The sequence below is a fragment of the Cherax quadricarinatus genome, chromosome 88, assembly GCF_038502225.1.
Source record: "Cherax quadricarinatus isolate ZL_2023a chromosome 88, ASM3850222v1, whole genome shotgun sequence".
NCBI lineage: Eukaryota > Metazoa > Arthropoda > Malacostraca > Decapoda > Parastacidae > Cherax > Cherax quadricarinatus.
Window position 1 is genome coordinate 633,315 of NC_091379.1, and position 25,245 is coordinate 658,559.

The window sequence follows — 25,245 nt, forward strand, 5'->3', positions numbered from 1 at the left end:
AACTGAACAATAGTGCACTGCTAGGCCTTTCGTGTCGCAATCAAGACATCATCAGGAGCTTGCAATGTTGTTAATGTGTAGGAAGTCCAGGTAGATTAATTCAGGGGAAGATTCTGGAGAGACATAGAGTGAGTGAGTGAGAGTGAGTGTGTTTTTCCCCTGAACTACTATCAGGATTTTAACACGACAGGCCTAGAGCTATTATTCAACTTCCCCTCCCCCCGTGGTTGTTCCAAATAACTTTTAATAGGAGAGAGGAGTGGACACACCGTCAGCTGTCAGTGGCCCTTAAAGCCCCAACAACAAGCAGCAGCAGCAGCAGCAGTAAGTGAAACTTGAAGTGGAACAGTGATCAGCAGAAGAAACTTAGCAGGTAAACTACACTGCTGCTGGAGGAAGAGGAAACATTATTTGATGAAACTCTAAGAAGAAGCCATCATTTGCCCAGGTGAGAACTATCACACAATAAAATAACTCAGTTTTAAGTTGTTTCATCTGGGTTATCCTAACTTGACAAGTTACTATGTATAATAATGGTAATTTACATGCGTTACTATGTATAATAATTTGTAATCAACTAATTAAACTTGATCTTTCTAGGGGTTATTCGAGGTAATTGAAACTTGTTACCATGTAAAACAAGTGTAGTAATAAAAAAAAAGAACTTTTTTAAATATGACCTAGTTAAACTTAACTAATATAATTACATATTTCAGAGCTGACCTATTTAGGTTATCCTGGAGGGTAATTTGCATATATTTATTATAGTTGTACTTATGTCTACCTGTACTTAATAATAAATAATAATAATAATAATAATAATAATAATAATAATAATAATATCTTTATTTCTACAAGTACATAATACAACTTATACAGACCATAGTTGACATCATTGACATACTATATAGAAAGTCCCTTGTTATGCAGAGCATTTCGGGCAAATTAGGTCAGTTTTGTCCCAGGATGCGACCCACACCAGTTGCCAGCCATTTCTTAAGTGCTACATAACCCCTGTGGGTTTAGCACTTCCCTGTGATTTTAATCACAATTCTTGTGAAGATAAACCACTGGTCCTAACCCTTAAGGAATGTATTTTCTGTTACCCAGCATGTGTGCATATGATGGCTGATGGAGATCCTCACAACGAAGCACTGAACGCAGCTGCACCACCTAGACCACACCCTGCTATACGCTCTATACATTCCAGAGTAAGTTCGTTTCCTTCTAATCATAATTCAACCTTAAAGAAATTATTGTCTTCTTCTTTGTACTATTTTTAATGCCTAAATTTATGTCTGTATACCTACTCGACAGCCCATGTCTAGGTTCTTAAGGAATCTGTGAGCATTAGCATTAGTCTGCCCAAAATGCACTGCATACTAGTGGCTGTCTCTGTTCTTAATAATATTTTATTACATGTAAAAACTACATTTTTTTATACTACAGAAAGAAATTGTTTGGTTCTTCTTTTCTTCTTTGTTGGGTATATGAGGGCCACTGACAGCATAAGCTGTATCGAGCCCAATTTCTCGGTGGTATGAGGAAAAATTGTTGCTCAAGGCTGGGCACTGAGAGAAAAGGAACAAAAGTTCCTTTGTAAATAGAGATAGAAACTTGAAGTTTCCAATTAGATCCAGTGGACCCCCTTGCCAAGACCCAGCAGAGCGGGATGCCCACGCTCCCACCTGAGTTCAGTAACCAGCTACCCACCAAAGACCAATAAAGAATTTTCCGCAGAGCGGAAAAAATGGAGGTGGCTAAAAGTAAGCCGATGAACAGATGCCCCTCCTGAAGAGTGCCCGGCGGGCAAAATAGATGAGGACAAGCATCCCAGAGAGAACGGGGGAAATTTGTCATTGATACGAAGGTTGGCACAGACAAAATTGTTTGGTTGACCAGGCTAGCACCAGACAAGCCTGGCCCATGGCTGGGCTCCGAGAGTAGTAAGATTCGAAACTCATCAAAGGTATAGATATATAGTACACACAGTGGTTTTTAGTTCATTCCCTTTTCACTTGTGCATTCTTTTATTGGGATTACTCTATCTTTTACTGTTAAAACACTTCTTTTCTTTTATTGGGATTACTCTATCTTTTACTGTTAAAACACTTTAGACAGTGGTACCTTGACTTACGAGTGCCCCAACTTATGAGTTTTCTGAGTTATGAGCCATTGCTCAGTCGATTTTTTGCTTTGAGTTGTAAGCCAAAATCCGAGTTACGAGCGAGCTTCAGATACGCTGCCACTAATTGGAGGTGTATCTGAAGTCAAATCCAACTTTGTACCCAGAGGAATGTCAGGTACTTTGTCCCATCCCACATGCTCTTCCAAGACATAACTGCAAGGATAATTCTCCTACATTAATCCCAGATTGTAGTGAGGCACCTTGTCCCTTGTTTGGTTCTCGTATAAATCCGGGGAAGAGGTAAACTCCATCTCAACACTTGGAGTTTTTCCAGAAACATTAATGTGGGCAGAGTACTGATAGTGGTGGGTGGAGTAGTCAAGGTGGTCAATGGAGTAGTGATGGTGGTGGGTGGAGTAGTCAAGGTGGTCAATGGAGTAGTGATGGTGGTGGGTGGAGTAGGGAAGGTGGTGGGTGGGGTAGAGATGGTGGTGGGTGGAGTAGTGAAGGTGGTGGGTGGGGTAGAGATGGTGGTGGGTGGAGTAGTGATGGTGGTGGGTGGAGTAGTGATGGTGGTGGGTGGAGTAGTGATGGTGGTGGGTGGAGTAGAGATGGTGGTGGGTGGAGTAGTGAAGGTGGTGGGTGGGGTAGAGATGGTGGTGGGTGGAGTAGTGTGGTGGTGGGAGTAGTGATGGTGGGTGGTAGAGATGGTGGAGTGGAGTATGGTGGTGGGTGGAGTAGAGATGGTGGTGGGTGAGTAGTGATGGTGGTGGTGGGTGGAGTGGTGGTGGGTGAGTGGTGGGTGGAGTAGTGATGGTGGTGGGTGGAGTAGTGATGGTGGTGGGTGGAGTAGTGATGGTGGTGGGTGGTAGGATGGTGGTGGGAGTAGTGATGGTGGTGGTGGTGGGTGTAGTAGAGATGGTGGTGGGTGGAGTAGTGATGGTGGTGGGTGGAGTAGTGATGGTGGTGGGTGGAGTAGTGATGGTGGTGGGGGTAGTAGTAGATGGTGGTGGGTGGAGTAGAGATGGTGGTGGGTGGAGTAGTGATGGTGGTGGGTGGAGTAGTGATGGTGGTGGGTGGAGTAGTGATGGTGGTGGGTGGAGTAGTGATGGTGGTGGGTGGAGTAGTGATGGTGGTGGGTGGAGTAGTGATGGTGGTGGGTGGAGTAGTGATGGTGGTGGGTGGAGTAGTGATGGTGGTGGGTGGAGTAGTGATGGTGGTGGGTGGAGTAGTGATGGTGGTGGGTGGAGTAGTGATGGTGGTGGGTGGAGTAGTGATGGTGGTGGGTGGAGTAGTGATGGTGGTGGGTGGAGTAGTGATGGTGGTGGGTGGAGTAGTGATGGTGGTGGGTGGAGTAGTGATGGTGGTGGGTGGAGTAGTGATGGTGGTGGGTGGAGTAGTGATGGTGGTGGGTGGAGTAGTGATGGTGGTGGGTGGAGTAGTGATGGTGGTGGGTGGAGTAGTGATGGTGGTGGGTGGAGTAGTGATGGTGGTGGGTGGAGTAGTGATGGTGGTGGGTGGAGTAGTGATGGTGGTGGGTGGAGGAGTGATGGTGGTGGGTGGAGTAGTGATGGTGGTGGGTGGAGTAGTGATGGTGGTGGGTGGAGTAGTGATGGTGGTGGGTGGAGTAGTGATGGTGGTGGGTGGAGTAGTGAGTGGAGTAGTGTGGTGGGTGGAGTAGTGATGGTGGTGGGTGGAGTAGTGATGGTGGTGGGTGGAGTAGTGATGGTGGTGGGTGGAGTATGGTGGTGGGTGATGGTGGTGGGTGGAGTAAGTGATGGTGGTGGGTGGAGTAAGTGATGGTGGTGGGTGGAGTAAGTGATGGTGGTGGGTGGAGTAAGTGATGGTGGTGGGTGGAGTAAGTGATGGTGGTGGGTGGAGTAAGTGATGGTGGTGGGTGGAGTAGTGATGGTGGTGGGTGGAGTAGTGATGGTGGTGGGTGGAGTAGTGATGGTGGTGGGTGGAGTAGTGATGGTGGTGGGTTGAGTAGTGATGGTGGTGGGTGGAGTAGTGATGGTGGTGGGTGGAGTAGTGATGGTGGTGGGTGGAGTAGTGATGGTGGTGGGTGGAGTAGTGATGGTGGTGGGTGGAGTAGTGATGGTGGTGGGTGGAGTCGTGATGGTGGTGGGGGGCGTAGTGATGGTGGTGGGGGGAGTAGTGATGGGGGTGGGTGGAGTGGTGGGTGGAGTAGTGATGGTGGTGGGTGGAGTAGTGATGGTGGTGGGTGGAGTAGTGATGGTGGTGGGTGGAGTAGTGAGTGATGGTGGTGGTGGAGTAGGTGGTGGGTAGAGATGGTGGTGGGTGGAGTAGGGATTGTGGTGGGTGGAGTACTGATGGTGGTGGGTGGAGTAGTGATGGTGGTGGGTGGAGTAGTGATGGTGGTGGGTGGAGTAGTGATGGTGGTGGGTGGAGTAGTGATGGTGGTGGGTGGAGTAGTGATGGTGGTGGGTGGAGTAGTGAGTGGTGGGTGGAGTAGTGATGGTGGTGGGTGGAGTAGTGGGTGGTGGGTGGAGTAGTGATGGTGGTGGGTGGAGTAGTGATGGTGGTGGGTGGAGGAGTGATGGTGGTGGGTGGAGTAGTGAGTAGTGATGGTGGTGGGTGGAGTAGTGATGGTGGTGGGTGGAAGTGGAGTGGAGTAGTGATGGTGGTGGGTGGAGTAGTGATGGTGGTGGGTGGAGTAGTGATGGTGGTGGGTGGAGTAGTGATGGTGGTGGGTGGATGGTGGTGGGTGGAGTAGTGATGGTGGTGGGTGGAGTAGTGATGGTGGTGGGTGGAGTAGTGATGGTGGTGGGTGGAGTAGTGATGGTGGTGGGTGGGTGGGTGATGGTGGTGGGTGGAGAGTGATGGTGGTGGGTGGAGTAGTGAGGGTGGTGGGTGGAGTAGTGATGGTGGTGGGTGGAGTAGTGATGGTGGTGGGTGGAGTAGTGATGGTGGTGGGTGGAGTAGTGATGGTGGTGGGTGGAGTAGTGATGGTGGTGGGCAGAGTAGTGATAATGTTGGGTGGAGTAGTGATGGTGGTGGGTGGTAGTGATGGTGGTGGGTGGAGTAGTAGTAGTGAGGTGGTGGTGGGTGGAGTGGTGGGTGGAGTGATGGTGGTGGGTGGAGTAGTGATGATGGTGGTGGGTGGAGTAGTGAGGGTGGTGGGTGGAGTAGTGATGGTGGTGGGTGGAGTAGAGTGGTGGTGGGTGGAGTAGTGATGATGGTGGTGGGTGGAGTAGTGATGATGGTGGTGGGTGGAGTAGTGAGGGTGGTGGGTGGAGTAGTGAGGGTGGTGGGTGGAGTAGTGAGGGTGGTGGGTGGAGTAGTGATGGTGGTGGGTGGAGTAGTGAGGGTGGTGGGTGGAGTAGTGAGGGTGGTGGGTGGAGTAGTGAGGGTGGTGGGTGGAGTAGTGATGGTGGTGGGTGGAGTAGTGAGGGTGGTGGGTGGAGTAGAGATGATAGTGGGTGGAGTAATGAAGGTGGTGGGTGGAGTAGTGAGGGTGGTTGGTGGAGTAGTGAGGGTGGTGGGTGGAGTAGTGAGGGTGGTGGGTGGAGTAGTGATGGTGGTGCATGGAGTAGTGATAGTGGTGGATGGAGTAGTGATGGTGGTGGGTGGAGTGGGTGGTGGGTGGTAGTGAAGGTGGTGGGTGGAGTAGTGATGGTGGTGGGTGGAGTAGGGTGGTAGTGATGGTGGTGGGTGGAGTAGTGATGGTGGTGGGTGGAGTAGTGATGGTGGTGGGTGGAGTATGGTGGTGGGTGGAGTAGTGAAGGTGGTGGGTGGAGTAGTGATGGTGGTGGGTGGAGTAGTGAGGGTGGTGGGTGGAGTAGTAATGGTGGTGGGTGATAATGGTGGTGGGTGGAGGTGGTGGGTGGTGGAGTAGTGAAGGTGGTGGGTGGAGTAGTGAGGTGGTGGGTGGAGTAGTGAAGGTGGTGGTGGGTAGTGATGGTGGTGGGTGGAGTAGTGATGGTGGTGGGTGGAGTAGTGATGGTGGTGGGTGGAGTAGTGATGGTGGTGGGTGGAGTAGTGATGGTGGTGGGTGGAGTAGTGAAGGTGGTGGGTGAGTAGTAGTGGAGTAGTGAAGGTGGTGGGTGGAGTAGTGATGGTGGTGGGTGGAGTAGTGATGGTGGTGGGTGGAGTAGTGATGGTGGTGGGTGGAGTAGTGAAGGTGGTGGGTGGAGGAGTGATGGTGGAGGGTGGAGTAGTGAATGGTGGTGGGTGGAGTAGTGATGGTGGTGGGTGGAGTAGTGAAGGTGGTGGGTGGAGTAGTGAAGGTGGTGGGTGGAGTAGTGATGGTGGTGGGTGGAGTAGTGAATGGTGGTGGGTGGAGTAGTGATGGTGGTGGGTGGAGTAGTGAAGGTGGTGGGTGGAGTAGTGATGGTGGTGGGTGGAGTAGTGAGGTGGTGGTGGAGTGAGTAGTGAAGGTGGTGGGTGTAGTAGTGAAGGTGGTGGGTGGAGTAGTGATGGTGGTGGGTGGAGTAGTGTTGGTGGTGGGTGGAGTAGTGAAGGTGGTGGGTGGAGTAGTGAGGTGGTGGGTGGAGTAGTGATGGTGGTGGGTGGAGTAGTGAGGTGGTGGGTGGAGTAGTGAAGGTGGTGGGTGGAGTACAGTGGACCCTCAACCAGCGATATTAATCCGTTCCTGAGAGCTCATCGTTAGTCAAAATTATCGTTAGTCAAGTTAATTTTCCCCATAAGAAATAATGGAAATCAAATTAATCCGTGCAAGACACCCAAAAGTATTGAAAAAAAATTTTTTTTACCACATGAAATATTAATTTTAATACACACAAACTGAAGATTACATGCACAGTTACATGACACTTACCTTTATTGAAGATCTGGTGATGATTGATGGGATGGGAGGAGGGGAGAGCGTTATCTTCTTACTGTTTAGAAGGGGAATCCCCTTCCATTAGCACTTGAGGCAGCAAGTCTTTTTCTGGGGTTACTTCCCTTGTTCTTTTAATGCCACTAGGACCAGCTTCAGAGTCACTGGACTTCTGTCGCACAACATATCTGTCCATAGAGGCCTGTACCTCTCGTTCCTTTATGACTTTCCTAAAGTGGTTCACAACATTGTCAGTGTACAGGTTGCCAACACGGCTTGCAGTAGCTGTGTCAGGGTGATTTTCATCAAAAAAGGTTTGCACTTCAAGCCACTTTGCACACATTTCCTTTATCTTAGAAGTAGGCAACTTCTTCAATTTCTCTCTCCCCTCCTCCGAAGCAGTTTCCTCAGGTCTGCCCTCTTGCTGTTCAAGATGATCTAGCAGCTCATCAGTGGTTAGTTCTTCACTGTCCTCCACCACCAACTCTTCCACATCCTCCCCACTAACCTCCAACCCCAAGGACTTCCCCAATGCCACAATGGATTCCTCAACTGGCATAGGATTCTCAGGGTTAGCCTCAAACCCTTCAAAATCCCTTTTGTCTACACATTCTGGCCACAGTTTTTTCCAAGCAGAGTTCAATGTCCTCTTAGTCACTTCCTCCCAAGCCTTACCTATAATGTTTACACAATTGAGGATGGTAAAATGATCTTTCCAAAACTCTCTTAGAGTCAGTTGAGTTTCTGAGGTCACTACAAAGCACCTTTCAAACATAGCTTTTGTGTACAGTTTCTTGAAGTTGGAAATAACCTGCTGGTCCATGGGCTGCAGGAGAGGAGTGGTATTAGGAGGCAAAAACTTCACCTTAATGAAGCTCATGTCCCTAGAAAGTCGCTCTGCCAAGTCTGAAGGATGACCAGGAGCATTGTCTAATACCAGGAGGCACTTAAGGTCTAATTTCTTTTCAATTAGGTAATTTTTCACATTGGGGGCAAATGCATGGTGTAACCAGTCATAGAAAAAGTCCCTAGTGACCCATGCCTTACTGTTTGCCCTCCACAGCACACACAAATTAGCCTTGAGGACATTGTTTTTCCTGAACACTCTGGGAGTTTCAGAGTGATACACCAATAAAGGCTTCACTTTGCAATCACCACTAGCATTGGCACACATCAACAGAGTAAGCCTGTCTTTCATAGGCTTATGTCCTGGGAGTGCCTTTTCCTCCTGAGTAATGTACGTCCTGCTTGGCATTTTCTTCCAAAACAGGCCTGTTTCGTCACAATTAAACACTTGTTCAGGTTTCAGTCCTTCACTGTCTATGTACTCCTTGAAGTCCTGCACATATTTTTCAGCCGATTTGTGGTCCGAACTGGCAGCCTCACCATGCCTTATCACACTATGAATGCCACTACGCTTCTTAAATCTCTCAAACCAACCTTTGCTGGCCTTAAATTCACTCACATCACTAGTTGCTGGCATTTTTTTAATTAAATCGTCATGCAACTTCCTAGCCTTTTCACATATGATCGCTTGAGAGATGCTGTCTCCTGCTATCTGTTTCTCGTTTATCCACACCAATAACAGTCTCTCAACATCTTCTATCACTTGCGATCTCAGTTTCGAAAACATAGTTGCACCTTTGGCAAGAACAGCTTCCTTGATTGCCGTTTTCTTGCCCACAATAGTAGCGATGGTTGATTGGGGTTTATTATACAACCTGACCAGCTCAGAGATACGCACTCCACTTTCATATTTATCAATGATCTCTTTCTTCATCTCCATAGTAATTCTCACCCTTTTTGCTGTAGGGTTGGCACTAGAAGCTTTCTTGGGGCCCATGGTGACTTATTTTGCAGGTGCAATCACTAAAAAGGCTGTGATAATATGAAATGTTCCAGTTGTATGTTTGGAAGCGACCGCGGTGGCTGGCTGGCTTGTAAACACTGGCACCAAAGGGACAAGTGAGGCGCGCTCAGGCCAAAGTGGACGCGTATGGTACGGAACGAATAGCGCTGGTCGGGTTTTTAAGCGCTAGTCGAGGCAAAATTTTTGCGTTAAAATGTATCGCTAGTCAGATTTATCGTTAATCGATGCCATCGCTGGTTGAGGGTCCACTGTATAAGTGGTTTTGTAAGTGTATTTTTGGAGGTCTGAAATGGATTAATCTAGTTTACATTATTCCTTATGGGAACAAATTCGTTCGGTATCGGCACTCAAACAGCCTTTTGGAATGAGTTAAGTTCATATCCCGAGGTAGCACTGTAGCATATTGTATTGTATTAAGTGTTGATCACCAGTTCACATTTCAAAAGCTTTATCCAGTTTAGCTTAACAAATACAATTTTGTGGGAATATATACACATATACACCTACCATCTGACTTACGACCTGCTCGACTTACGACCTGCTCGACTTACAACCTGCTCGACTTACGACCTGCTCGACTTACAACCTGCTCGACTTACGACCTGCTCGACTTACGACCTGCTCGACTTATGACCACTTGACTTACGACCTGCTCAACTTACGACCACTCGACTTACGACCTGCTTGACTTACGACCACTCGACTTACGACCTGCTCGACTTACAACCACTCGACTTACGACCTGCTCGACTTACGACCACTCGACTTATGACCTGCTCGACTTACGACCACTCGACGACTTACGACCTGCTCGACTTACGACCACTCGACTTATGACCTGCTCGACTTATGACCACTCGACTTATGACCGCTCGACTTACGACCATGTTTTTTATGCCAAATTTCTGGGAAATAAACAACTATTTGTATTGTACACAGTGTTTATCCTAAACCTTACAGTATAAAATACAGTACTAACAGCATAAAAGGTAAAGTAAAATATGAAATACCAAAATAAAGCAATAAAATAAAGTCATTACAAAAGTGTTTTGTTGATATTCAGTAGTAAAGTTCGACTTACGACCATTTCGACTTACGACCGGTTTCTCGGAACCGAACTCGGTCGTAAGTCGGATGGTAGGTGTACTTGCATTACTGTACTGTACATGTTGCAGTTTTGAGAATATCATGTATATAATTGTATTATAGTTAATTTAGATGTCATAAAATGTTGACTATGTTAATACGAAATTGTTCATTACAGGAACGGAGCTTTGTTTGTTTTGTAAATTGCACTCGACGAAATGTTGACGTCTTTTGGGTAGATTTTCGAGGAAAACATATAAAATACAAGGTATGGCAAGTTTTCAGTTTTTTAATTTTGTTCTTTTTTAGGTATGTTGTTATCAGTATGTGTCTGTCATAGTTTTATTCTTTATGAATTGTTGCTTTCTATATTTACTAGGAAAGTGTCACCATTAACACTATGATTCTAGATGGTGTATTTACTAGGAAAGTGTCACCATTAATACTATTATTCTAGATGGTATATTTACTAGGTAAGTGTCACCATTAACACTATTATTCTAGATAGTATATTTACTAGGAAAGTGTCACCATTAACACTATTATTCTAGATGGTATATTTACTAGGTAAGTGTCACCATTAACACTATTATTCTAGATGGTATATTTACTAGGTAAGTGTCACCATTAACACTATTATTCTAGATGGTGTATTTACTGTCACCATTAACACTATTATTCTAGATAGTATATTTACTAGGAAAGTGTCACCATTAACACTATGAGTCTAGATGGTGTATTTACTGTCACCATTAACACTATTATTCTTGATGGTATATTTACTGGGTAAGTGTCACCATTAACACTATTATTCTAGATGACATATTTACTAGGTAAGTGTCACCATTAACACTTATTTTAGATGGTATATTTACTAGGTGTCACCATTAACACTATTATTCTAGATGACATATTTACTAGGTAAGTGTCACCATTAACACTATTATTCTAGATGGTATATTTACTAGGTAAGTGTCACCATTAACACTATTATTCTAGATGACATATTTACTAGGTAAGTGTCACCATTAACACTATTATTCTAGATGACATATTTACTAGGTAAGTGTCACCATTAACACTATTATTCTAGATGACATATTTACTAGGTAAGTGTCACCATTAACACTATTATTCTAGATGACATATTTACTAGGTAAGTGTCACCATTAACACTATTATTCTTGATGGTATATTTACTAGGTAAGTGTCACCATTAACACTATTATTCTAGATGGTATATTTACTAGGTAAGTGTCACCATTAACACTATTATTCTAGATGACATATTTACTAGGTAAGTGTCACCATTAACACTATTATTCTAGATGACATATTTACTAGGTAAGTGTCACCATTAACACTATTATTCTAGTGACATATTTACTAGGTAAGTGTCACCATTAACACTTATTTTAGATGGTATATTTACTAGGTGTCACCATTAACACTGTTTTAATGTTTCTAGATGGCATATTTACTAGGTAAATGACACTATTTTATAATTTTAGGTACCTGCTAATATTTTTGCTACATTATTTTAATAACATCTTTGGAATGTTTCTTCACACTGACCTCAAACTTAAATACTTACCTTGGTTCTTACCTTAAAACTTTGTGCTGAAATTAGACAGTGTAGCCACCCACTGGCCATTCTGAAAGTCTAAATCTAAAGGGAGAAGAATGCTGCTTTTTTTTTTTATTATCACACCGGCCGATTCCCACCAAGGCAGGGTGGCCCGAAAAAGAAAAACTTTCACCATCATTCACTCCATCACTGTCTTGCCAGAAGGGTGCTTTACACTACAGTTTTTAAACTGCAACATTAACACCCCTCCTTCAGAGTGCAGGCACTGTACTTCCCATCTCCAGGACTCAAGTCCGGCCTGCCGGTTTCCCTGAATCCCTTCATAAATGTTACTTTGCTCACACTCCAACAGCACGTCAAGTATTAAAAACCATTTGTCTCCATTCACTCCTATCAAACACGCTCACGCATGCCTGCTGGAAGTCCAAGCCCCTCGCACACAAAACCTCCTTTACCCCCTCCCTCCAACCCTTCCTAGGCCGACCCCTACCCCGCCTTCCTTCCACTACAGACTGATACACTCTTGAAGTCATTCTGTTTCGCTCCATTCTCTCTACATGTCCGAACCACCTCAACAACCCTTCCTCAGCCCTCTGGACAACAGTTTTGGTAATCCCGCACCTCCTCCTAACTTCCAAACTACGAATTCTCTGCATTATATTCACACCACACATTGCCCTCAGACATGACATCTCCACTGCCTCCAGCCTTCTCCTCGCTGCAACATTCATCACCCACGCTTCACACCCATATAAGAGCGTTGGTAAAACTATACTCTCATACATTCCCCTCTTTGCCTCCAAGGACAAAGTTCTTTGTCTCCACAGACTCCTAAGTGCACCACTCACTCTTTTTCCCTCATCAATTCTATGATTCACCTCATCTTTCATAGACCCATCCGCTGACACGTCCACTCCCAAATATCTGAATACGTTCACCTCCTCCATACTCTCTCCCTCCAATCTGATATTCAATCTTTCATCACCTAATCTTTTTGTTATCCTCATAACCTTACTCTTTCCTGTATTCACCTTTAATTTTCTTCTTTTGCACACCCTACCAAATTCATCCACCAATCTCTGCAACTTCTCTTCAGAATCTCCCAAGAGCACAGTGTCATCAGCAAAGAGCAGCTGTGACAACTCCCACTTTGTGTGTGATTCTTTATCTTTTAACTCCACGCCTCTTGCCAAGACCCTCGCATTTACTTCTCTTACAACCCCATCTATAAATATATTAAACAACCACGGTGACATCACACATCCTTGTCTAAGGCCTACTTTTACTGGGAAAAAATTTCCCTCTTTCCTACATACTCTAACTTGAGCCTCACTATCCTCGTAAAAACTCTTCACTGCTTTCAGTAACCTACCTCCTACACCATACACTTGCAACATCTGCCACATTGCCCCCCTATCCACCCTGTCATACGCCTTTTCCAAATCCATAAATGCCACAAAGACCTCTTTAGCCTTATCTAAATACTGTTCACTTATATGTTTCACTGTAAACACCTGGTCCACACACCCCCTACCTTTCCTAAAGCCTCCTTGTTCATCTGCTATCCTATTCTCCGTCTTACTCTTAATTCTTTCAATTATAACTCTACCATACACTTTACCAGGTACACTCAACAGACTTATCCCCCTATAATTTTTGCACTCTCTTTTATCCCCTTTGCCTTTATACAAAGGAACTATGCATGCTCTCTGCCAATCCCTAGGTACCTTACCCTCTTCCATACATTTATTAAATAATTGCACCAACCACTCCAAAACTATATCCCCACCTGCTTTTAACATTTCTATCTTTATCCCATCAATCCCGGCTGCCTTACCCCCTTTCATTTTACCTACTGCCTCACGAACTTCCCCCACACTCACAACTGGCTCTTCCTCACTCCTACAAGATGTTATTCCTCCTTGCCCTATACACGAAATCACAGCTTCCCTATCTTCATCAACATTTAACAATTCCTCAAAATATTCCTTCCATCTTCCCAATACCTCTAACTCTCCATTTAATAACTCTCCTCTCCTATTTTTAACTGACAAATCCATTTGTTCTCTAGGCTTTCTTAACTTGTTAATCTCACTCCAAAACTTTTTCTTATTTTCAACAAAATTTGTTGATAACATCTCACCCACTCTCTCATTTGCTCTCTTTTTACATTGCTTCACCACTCTCTTAACTTCTCTCTTTTTCTCCATATACTCTTCCCTCCTTGCATCACTTCTACTTTGTAAAAACTTCTCATATGCTAACTTTTTCTCCCTTACTACTCTCTTTACATCATCATTCCACCAATCGCTCCTCTTCCCTCCTGCACCCACTTTCCTGTAACCACAAACTTCTGCTGAACACTCTAACACTACATTTTTAAACCTACCCCATACCTCTTCGACCCCATTGCCTATGCTCTCATTAGCCCATCTATCCTCCAATAGCTGTTTATATCTTACCCTAACTGCCTCCTCTTTTAGTTTATAAACCTTCACCTCTCTCTTCCCTGATGCTTCTATTCTCCTTGTATCCCATCTACCTTTTACTCTCAGTGTAGCTACAACTAGAAAGTGATCTGATATATCTGTGGCCCCTCTATAAACATGTACATCCTGAAGTCTACTCAACAGTCTTTTATCTACCAATACATAATCCAACAAACTACTGTCATTTCGCCCTACATCATATCGTGTATACTTATTTATCCTCTTTTTCTTAAAATATGTATTACCTATAACTAAACCCCTTTCTATACAAAGTTCAATCAAAGGGCTCCCATTATCATTTACACCTGGCACCCCAAACTTACCTACCACACCCTCTCTAAAAGTTTCTCCTACTTTAGCATTCAAGTCCCCTACCACAATTACTCTCTCACTTGGTTCAAAGGCTCCTATACATTCACTTAACATCTCCCAAAATCTCTCTCTCTCCTCTGCATTCCTCTCTTCTCCAGGTGCATACACGCTTATTATGACCCACTTCTCGCATCCAACCTTTACTTTAATCCACATAATTCTTGAATTTACACATTCATATTCTCTTTTCTCCTTCCATAACTGATCATTTAACATTACTGCTACCCCTTCCTTTGCTCTAACTCTCTCAGATACTCCAGATTTAATCCCATTTATTTCCCCCCACTGAAACTCTCCTACCCCCTTCAGCTTTGTTTCGCTTAGGGCCAGGACATCCAACTTCTTTTCATTCATAACATCAGCAATCATCTGTTTCTTGTCATCCGCACTACATCCACGCACATTTAAGCAACCCAGTTTTATAAAGTTTTTCTTCTTCTCTTTTTTAGTAATTGTATACAGGAGAAGGGGTTACTAGCCCATTGCTCCCGGCATTTTAGTCGCCTCATACGACACGCATGGCTTACGGAGGAAAGATTCTTTTCCACTTCCCCATGGACAATAGAAGAAATAAAAAAGAACAAGAGCTATTTAGAAAAAGGAGAAAAACCTAGATGTATGTATATATATATATGCATGTGCGTGTCTGTGAAGTGTGACCAAAGTGTAAGTAGGAGTAGCAAGATATCCCTGTTATCTTAGCGTGTTTATGAGACAGAAAAAGAAACCAGCAATCCTACCATCATGCAAAACAGTTACAGGTTTTTGTTTCACAGTCATCTGGCAGGACGGTAGTACTTCCCTGGGTGGTTGCTGTCTACCAACCTACTACCTATACAGTAAAAAATGCCTGGAACTAGTGCTCTTATTGGTGAATTTAAGGCCAGCTAAGGTTGGTTTGAGTGATTTAAGAATCATAGTGGCATACACAGTGTGATAAGACATGGTGAAGCTAAAAAATTCCAACCCCAAGTGTTCAGTTGTGACAAAACAGACCTGTTCTGGAAGAAAGTGCCAAACAGGACCTACATTACTCAGGAGGAAAAGGCACTCCCAGGACACAAGCCTGTGAAAGACAGGCTAACTCTCATGTTTTGTTGTAATGCTAATGGGGATTGCAAAGTGAAGCCTTTACTCATGTATCACTCTGAAAATCCCAGAGTGTTCAAGATAAACAGTCTCATCATTCAACAATACTCTTCAATAAAGGTAAGTGTCATTTTAGTATTTATTTATGTATTTATTGTGTATGTCTCATTGTTTTCTTTGTAGGGAAATGTATATTTATGTAAAAAAAATTATTTTTTTTTTAATACTTTTGGCTGTCTGGAACGGATTAATTGGATTTCCATTATTTCTTATGGGGAAAATTAATTTGGCTAACAATAAATTCGGCTAAGGACAAACTCTCTGGAACGGATTAAAATCGTTGGTCGAGGGTCCACTGTAGTTAGTGTGTATAAGGCAGTGTATCTTGTACAATGCCTTTATACAGTAGCCCTCACTTTATTGTCCATAACACAGCATGTTTGGATGTATAGATTGATTGATTGATGCTGTATTTATATAAATTCATTAATGACTATTTGTTCCCCTAGACACTAGCCCGAAGAGAACGTTACAAGATTAATACATACGTTACACATCCATGGGTGTTTCGTGACTCTGAGACATCATCTGCTCTTGTGGTCAACTCCGAGGAAGCCTTTTATCCTAAGGTATATTAAAACCTCAGCCTCTTTTATCTGTTTTTCTGTTTACAGCATCCTGTGTCATAGTACAGTGCACGCATTCTAATTTCTTGCATTTTGATCTGTTTAAAGTTCTAGCTCTTTTGGTATATTGTTTTATAAAGTAGCTAATTTTTTAATGTTACTTTTTTTTATATATGTATAAACACACTGGCCATCTCCCACTTAGGCAGGGTAACCTGAAAAAGAAGAAACACTTTCAGAAGGTTTTTCTTATTACATTTAGTAATTTATAGTAGAGAAGAGGTTACTAGCCCCTCGCTCCTGGCATTTTAGTCGCCTCTCTCTTTTATTTAATTAGTTCATTGTTATGCCTCCCTATCTCACCTCATTTAGTTCATCCTCTATCATATTTTGTGTTGTACATCAGTACTCAATCATTTTTTTTTTGTTTATATAAAATTTATGACTTTTTCTCTGGTCGACTTGATGTTATGCAGTATTCATCTATTTTTGCAACATTCTAGTGAGGTTAGGTTAAGTTGTTGGTAAATTGTAAGGTTTTTCCCTTTAAACTAGAAATACACTGCTGTTTTTGTTGTTTATAGTTGAAAGTGAATTTCATCGGTGACTGTTAAATTTATTAATGCAACTTTTATTTAGTTAGGCAAAGTTGGTAAATTGCTTTTGTTCTTTTGACAGTGCTATTTATTTTGTATACAATAATTTCAGCCTGCATTACAACCAGGACAACAAGTGTATGGTCCAGCAAGTCCACGCTACATCATAGCCAACATTTGCATACCACTGTACAGCCTCAAGGATAGAGCAGCACAGGTGCTTTAAACTGATTTTCTTTATTAATTATAATTCATAATTTGAAAAGTCTTTTTCTTTCTAATTTCCCTTATTTTGTTGACCACACTCCCCAGCTTGTCAGTACATTATCCAGGCATGTTATTAATATAATTTTAGCAAGTGGGGTAAAATTATGTGGGCTTCATAGTGGATCTCCACCACTGGTTGTTATACAGTTTTTCCTGTCATTACTCAAGCATTGAATAATCTTAAACAATAGACCCAGGGCTGCCTTTAATTAGGAAGCACTGTATGACCCTTATGGGTTTAGTGCTCAGTTATGATTATAATAATTCCCCTCATTAGAGTTTGGTAATCAGATTACAGGAGGGCCCCCCTTTGTATGGCTCTTAGGTTCCTGACCCCATGTGGTAAGCTAAAATCGCCAGCAGGTGGAAAAGAGCAGTTTTTTCATTATCAAATGTGTTTAAAATTCCTGTTAACACGTTTACACTATCATGTATTAAGTGCTCGATATAGCTAGGCATAAAATCAGCTAAAAAATTAGAATAAATGCACAGTATATGCAATGCTTAAAATATGGTGCCGGTCATCCTTCCCTTATACAACTGTTGTACAAGCATCGAACATAATGAACAGTGACTCAGTCAAAAGCCAATGAAAACGTGGAACACCAATAAGAGGTGCTGTATATGTAGGTCCCTCCTGTATTATAAACATGGAAGTGGTAAAACCACATGGGGGATGAGAGGTAATCTATTTTGATCCAAGGAAGAATAGCTCAAGTTCCTTGTATCAAGAACTCTTCACCAAAGCCTAGGATACACTGACACCTTCCCTGTGATGCCATCCACAGAAGTCGACTAACACCCGAGTACAGTGGACCCCCGCCTTACGATATTAATTCATTCCAGAAGTCTGTTTGGGTGCCATTACCAAACGAATTTGTTCCCATAAGGAATATTGTAAATTAGATTAATCCGTTTCAGACCCCCAAAAATACACGTACAAAAGCACTTACAAAAATACACTTACATAATTGTTCGAGTTGGGAGCTGATCATAAGGCGGGGGTCCACTGTATTTATATACTGCTAAGTGAACAGAGGCAACAGGTATAAAGAATTATGCCCAGTGTTTCCACTCATGCTGGGATCAAACCCCAATCCCTCAGTTTTGAGCCAAGGGCACTTGCACTTGACCTCTTTGAAGAGAATGGATTAGTTAGCCGGCATTCTGAAGAATGTATGGGAGACGTTACAGGTTGATGGGTCACGTCATATGTAATGTGATCATAATTCTGGCAAGACAACTATTGAATGAATGATTTTGAATGTATTTCCTTTGGATCACACTACCATAGTGAGAACCTACCATTGCCTGGTTAGCCAGACTTGAGTCCTGGAGGGGGATGTTGTACACTCTGAAGGAGGGGTGGAAATATTTGTAGTTTTGACCCATAGTATTCGTACCCCTCTGGCAAGACAATGATGGAGTAAGTGGTGGTGAAAGTGTTTCTTTTGTTTTGGCTCACCTTGCCTCAGTGGAAGATTGCCAGTTTGTTGAAAAACAAATTTGGCATAGTGTAATTTCTTTCACTTTAAAATTTTCTAAATTTCTGCAGTGTTCTGCTGCATTTGCATAACTTGTTCATCTTAATTTTACATTTTCCACAGTTTTCATTTTTTTTTTTAATTTTCTATGTTCATTTCCATTTCTTAACTTATCTCCAGGATCACAAGACTTAAGGCAATATTTTTGTCCACTTTGAACCTTGAAAGTTTGGTAGTCGTGATGACCAGATTTGTAGGTTGTGCGCTTTAAAAGTCCTGTGGGAAATAATTTCCCAAAATTATGCTGTATATTTTTATAATGTAAATATACCTGATTAATACATTATTATTGCTCTAAAGTGTATTTTAAAGAAGTGAACCGACAGGGAAGCTCTGCACCTCGCTGACGAGCAGGGAGGAGACGCCATTGTTTCTGAATGTGATACAAGCACGTTAGTGTAATGTGCATAATTTTCGTCGCTCTAGGGGTTATATTGGCGTAAAACCTCTCAAATAGGAGCCGAAATTGTTGGAATTTCAGTCCTGCATAACATGACAAATCAGGCGACTGGACAGGACTCCGTAATTAGATGGAAACAAGATATTACCCCAGCTAAGTTGTCTAATTTGTGTTAGAATTCTGGCCAGTAATTTCTTCATAAATTTAGGCAAGGAGGGCTGGTAATATACACAGTAATCTCCAGACAAATGGGTGAGTCTTATGATTATAAATTCTCCTTCTGTTACATAAATGTGTATATGTAATCATTTATTAATTTTAACATACAGTCCACATATATAGATTAATGTTTACCATAATTCCTGGTAATGTATACTCTTTCATTTGAAATTAATATAGGTCAAGAGTGACTTGTGGAGAGATAGATTATGGTAGGTATCGAAGGGAGACATTTTTTTGCTACCTACGTGTCCTAAAATTCCTACTTGTCTCTGTAACTTTGATCCCATAAAATAATAATTATCTTTGTTACCATTTACTGGTATGTATCTAATGAGATTACATCCAGGTAAATTTAATTTTCCACAGTAATGTATTTTAGACAGTGTTTGATGTATAAAATAGTAATTGGTTTTCAAGTTGGAGTATGTATAGCAGTGGGTTGGAGTACTGATGTGTAACCCACACAGGTTTCTTAATGTAAGCTATGAACCATAGAACAAGTGAGGTTTGAACCCAGGGCAAGTGAGTGGTAACACTCCAAGCCAGTGCATTACCCACTGGGCCAGCTAGCTACAATAACATTCATCCAACCAGGTACAGTGGACCCCCGGTTTACGATCAGCTCCCAATGCGACCAATTATGTAAGTGTATTTATGTAAGTGCGTTTGTACGTGTATGTTAGGGGGTCTGAAATGGACTAATCTAATTCACAATATTCCTTATGGGAACAAATTCGTTCAGTAATGGCACCTGAACATACTTCTGGAATGAAATAATATCGTAAACCGGGGGTCCACTGTATATTTCTACACACCAAGTGAAATAATTATTTGGTGTTTGAGTTCCCTTTAGTGTATTGCATATCCAGAATGTCTAGAAAGAGTCTGCTTGTCACCCGAGAGAAAGGGAAACTTTAAATTTTAAACTGAAAATAAAATGAAATATAAAAATAATTTTTTTTTTTTATAGGTAACCATAACTAAGGATAAAAATGGTAGGCAAAGAAAGACTGGAGAATGTCAACCCACAAGTGTTTACCAAGGCCAGTCAGAGAGTAGAAAGCTCGACAGACTGGGATGATGAGGTTTATGACCCATTTGATGCTAGAGAAGTCTTTGATCTGGTGCGCAACATCCGAGATCCAGAACATCCACTCACTTTAGAGGAGTTGAATGTTGTAAGTTTTTTAAATGTGTATTATTCACAATTTTTTTCTTTTTTTTTTTTTTCTTTTTTTTAGCAAGTCGGCCGTCTCCCACCGAGGCAGGGTGACCCAAAAAAGAAAGAAAATCCCCAAAAAGAGAATAATTTCATCATCATTCAACACTTTCACCCCACTCACACACAATCACTGTTTTTGCAGAGGCGCCCAGAACACAACAGTTTAGAAGCATATACCTATATAGATACACAACATATCCCTCCAAACTGCCAATATCCCAAACCCCTCCTTTAGAGTGCAGGCATTGTACTGTACTTCCCATTTCCAGGACTCAAGTCCGGCTATATAAAAATAACCGGTTTCCCTGAATCCCTTCACTAAATATTACCCTGCTCACACTCCAACAGATCGTCAGGTCCCAAATACCATTCGTCTCCATTCACTCCTATCTAACACGCTCATGCATGCTTGCTGGAAGTCCAAGCCCCTCGCCCACAAAACCTCCTTTACCCCCTCCCTCCAACCTTTTCGAGGACGACCCCTACCCCACCTTCCTTCCCCTACAGATTTATACACTCTCCATGTCATTCTACTTTGATCCATTCTCTCTAAATGACCAAACCACCTCAACAACCCCTCTTCAGCCCTCTGACTAATACTTTTATTAACTCCACACCTTCTCCTAATTTCCACACTCCGAATTTTCTGCATAATATTTACACCACACATTGCCCTTAGACAGGACATCTCCACTGCCTCCAACCGCTTCCTCGCTGCTGCATTCACATCCCAAGCTTCACACCCATATAAGAGTGTTGGTACTACTATATTTTCATACATTCCCTTCTTTGCCTCCATAGATAACATTTTTTGTCTCCACATATACCTCAATTTTGTTTTTAGGAACTACAGTGGTCTGAAAGTAAGACAAAGTTGCTGAATGGTTTTGTTGAGAATGTGCCCTCCTGAATATTGGCAAAAATTGAATACAGTAATTCCCCCATATCCATGGGAAATATGTTCCAAGACCTACCGTGGATAGTAGCGAAACCTTATATAAGTTGTTTTTCATTTACAGACCTACCGGTGATAAACTTTAATTGATAAATTATGAACAGTAAGTTGAGAATTAGTACTTTTTAACTGATGGGAAGCATTTCATGGTTTCTCTTAGGCTTTGTGACCATTATTAAGCAAAATTAAGTGTTACAGGCTACAGTAAATGGTGGATAACCAAACAGTGGAAACCAAACCCATGGATATGGGGTTTCTACTGTATTCCCACAATTTTGAAGCCGATTTCAAGTTACTTCCAGTCCTGGAACCAACTAAAATCATCTATATTTCAGTAGTATGTCTTCCATTCTATTGTATTATACCAAGAAACAGCCAATAAAATCATAAAAAAAATCCTAGAAAACACCTCAGAGTTGCTGCTTTAAGCCAAACACCAAGCCAGAGTTCTGCTTTTCGCATCCTGCACCACACAATGCAGGATTTTTTTTATACTGTGCACACTCACTGTACAGACCCATTCTCTCATATCTAAGCCAAAATTTGCCACTCTCAGCTTCTCTGAATGAGCCAAGCTCAAGATGTATGCTATGTGAGGGACCCTGGCCTCAACAACGTTGATCTGAGGGATGGACAGTAAAAGGGTTAAGGGAAATTGCTCTCCGGTTAATGACACACAATATGATACTTAGCAACATGTTCCATACCTCTAAACTCTTGTGCATATCAGATGGATTTTTTTTTTTTTTTTTTGGTTATTCTAGTGATTGAATTTTACTTTTTATTGTATGATTGACTGCAATCTTTGCAAGAAATTTTATATACTACATTGGGGTGCATGAAGAGCATTTTACATTTTAGAATCTATTGGTTACACAATTACTTATTTTGTTAGTGTACTGTGGTAGTTTTATTGAGCAGGTGGTATATTACTGTGCATGTTCTAGCACATGTATTTGTGTAATGAATTAATAATTTATTGTTAGATTTAGTTGTGTATTAATTTTTCTCATTTGCTCTTCAATACTTAATGTTAGCTTTTGACTTTGTTATTTAAACTGTTGTGGATAGCAGAGTCTTTTGAATTATGTGGTGACGGTGTAAAGAGCCTTCATCTATAACAAGTTACTTCTCATTTTGAATAAGTGTGTAGAAAATCAGACTATAGGCAAGTATTATTTCTTTTAAACAGTGTGGCAAAAATATCATTTAGCAGTGATAGTTATGCTGTATGATTTTGTTTCACAATGGAAGCAGTGAATTATTAAAAGTCTGATTTCAAAGTTTATATACATTATTACATGCAGGTGGAAGAGTGTCAGTGTGATGTGAACGATGCCGAGAATTCAGTGATGCTGCACTTCACTCCCACCATTCCTCACTGCAGCATGGCTTCCCTTATTGGTCTTAGCATCCGTCTTAAACTCTTACAGACTCTACCAACCAGGTATGACTGTAGTGTTATTTACTAATTTTAACCAGCTTGTTTTTATGATTTTTTTTAATGTGACTTGCAAAACCTTTCCTTGATACTATAGTACTGAAGCATTCTCAGATCAGAGTCTAGCACTGGTGATGAAAGGCAGCATATATTGTTTTTGTGGCCCACTATTGGCTGACTACCTCAATATGTTCCTTGATACTGTCTTGCTGTACTCCACCATGGAGCTGCTACCACTGAACAAGTCATCTTATATTAAAGGCGCAGCAGGGTTTTATTTCTGGAATAAACTAGCAACAAGTCTAATAATCTAAATTTTTAATCACTTATTATAATTATTATATTACATTCATTGGTGAGTACTGAATATATCTAAGTCTTACAGCTCCTGGGGGAGTGGGAGACAATCAGGTTTGATCCAGGGAAAAGGAGGATAGGTCCAGTTTCTTGGATCGAGAGCCCTCTCACCATTGTCAATGCACTTTGTGTGGGGAAGGGAGTTTGTTATCTTTTTCACCATTATTTTGTACCCTCCTTGGATCAAACCTTATTGTTTCCCATTTCCCCAGGCCCAGCATGATCCCTATGAGTTAAGTGCTTTCTAGTACATAATAATACTCTCCATGGGGAAGTGGAAAAGAATTCTTCCTCCATAAGTCATTTGTGTTGTAAGAGGCGACTAAAATACCGAGAGCAAGGGACTAGTAACCTCTTCTCCTGTATACATAATATGTTGGTTATAACTATGACCATAATTTTTAAAGGGGTGGATCAGTAAGCCAGCAGAAGGCCTTGGTAAGATGACCAAAAGCTCCAATGGCGGGTCATCATTTGACTAAGACCTGAGTCAGGAAACACTTGTCCTGTTTCCTGACGAACCTTACCGAACCTGTATACATTACTAAATGTAAAAAGAATTAACCCTTTGAGTGTTGTAACTTCAAATCCTGAGGTGTCTCTTGGTGTTTAAAATTTAAAAAAAAAAAATTTCAAAAAAAAAAAAAAATTATTTTTTCTTATGAAATGATAGAGAATCTTTTCCCGATGGTAATAACACCAAAAGAATGAAATTTGATGGAAAACGTATGGAATTACGCTTTCGCGAAGTTAGCGACCTTGGCGATATTTACGAATTGGTAATTTCGCCCACTTTGAGCCCTATTTTTGGCTAATTCCATTGTTCCAGTCGACCAAACTCATAGCTATTTCTTTAGAACTCCATTTGTTCTATCGATTGAGTAAAAAAACTGCCTATTTACCGAATTCAACTACCCAATAATGTGGTCAGAAATTTGCAATTTGGCCAATTTCACGCAAATTAAAAAAATATGCCAATTTCAAAATAGGGTCCAGAATGAACAATGCAGACATTCCTGGTTTTAAAATAACATTTTCTTTGCTCATCAGTCATGTCTCCAGGCCCCTCTGATATTACTCTTACTTTCTATTTTGAATTTTTATTCAAACAAAAAATAGAAGATTTACTGTTATGCAGACTACTGCTATATTGTAATAATTGTATAAATAATGTCAACCCATTCATGACTGCATATTAGAATGGCTAGTTGGACATTTATTGGACAATGACATCATTTGTTTACTTTTGAACACCAGCAAAAATCAAACATTTCCCGTACTTTGAGCTCCATTACAAGGTTCTTTTTATAGTAAAACCAATCAAAATCACCGCTATTTCTGTAATATGTTTTCCAGTCTGTCAAATAAGACCAAGAAAATGAGAATACATCCATATATACTATACGAAAATACACCACAAAGTTGGTGTTTTAATCCAAAAACACGGTCAGTTTTTTTTTCTCATCATGCACTGCGTGCTGCAGGATTTTTTATATGGTGCACACTGACCACACAGACCCATTCTCTCACATGTGGGCCTACCAGCTTTCTCCTGCTTGATTTGAAGGCGCTAGAATTTTTGAGTAGTATACATACATCAGACACGGTGGCTTGTAAGACGTATATATACGACCGAAACAGTCAAAGGGTTAAAACTTTACTTCACTTCTTTTTCAGGTCATCCTGCCTCGGCGAGAGGCAGGGTCACCCTACCAAGGTAGGGTGACCTGAAAAAGAAGAAACACTTTTAGCATCATTCATTCAATCACTGTCTTACCAGAAGTGTACTGACATCCCAGTTCAGATGCCCCACCCCTCCTTCAGAGTGCAGGCACTATACAGTACTTTCTACCTCCAGGACTTTAAGTCCAGCTAACTGGTTTCTCTGAATTTGTCATATTTATCTGGTAAACATTGATCAGAAGTGGATGTTTTAAATTTTTATGTTAAGTTCGTATCTGTCCTCAGATATAGTCTTAAGTGTCAACTATTTCAACTTTTTAAAGTCCTGTTCCTGGGTTTATTATTATAATCAAGGGGGAAGCGCTAAACCCAGAGGATTATACAGCGCCTGGGGGGGGGGGGGGGTGGAAGGCATTCAGGCTTAATTCGGGGAACTGGAGCACAAATCCAATTCCCTAAAACAAGAGCCCCTCACAAACATCAAAGAACGTTCCTTGAGGGGCCTG

At 41.8% G+C, this 25,245-nt stretch overlaps 1 protein-coding gene across 4 annotated transcripts in view; it reads left to right on the forward strand.

Annotated features, from left to right (window-relative positions):
* The first annotated feature begins 51 nt into the window (after positions 1-51).
* The window catches only part of LOC128698560 (MIP18 family protein galla-2), a 27,286-nt gene continuing 2,092 nt past the window's right edge, over positions 52-25,245 (forward strand). The window contains exons 1-7 of one of the 4 annotated variants that reach the window (XR_011394486.1): positions 52-448; positions 1,111-1,211; positions 10,067-10,156; positions 15,936-16,055; positions 16,761-16,865; positions 20,052-20,259; positions 22,566-22,705. Coding sequence is in view for 2 of the 4 variants with exons in the window: in XM_070103801.1 (XP_069959902.1) it covers positions 20,074-20,259; positions 22,566-22,705 (326 nt within the window). In the remaining 2 variants the exon portion in view is untranslated. Of the gene's footprint in view, positions 449-1,110; positions 1,212-10,066; positions 10,157-15,935; positions 16,056-16,758; positions 16,866-19,490; positions 20,260-22,565; positions 22,706-25,245 lie in introns of those variants that run through there. The other 3 variants (XM_070103801.1, XR_011394487.1, XM_070103800.1) reach the window with 3 other exon arrangements.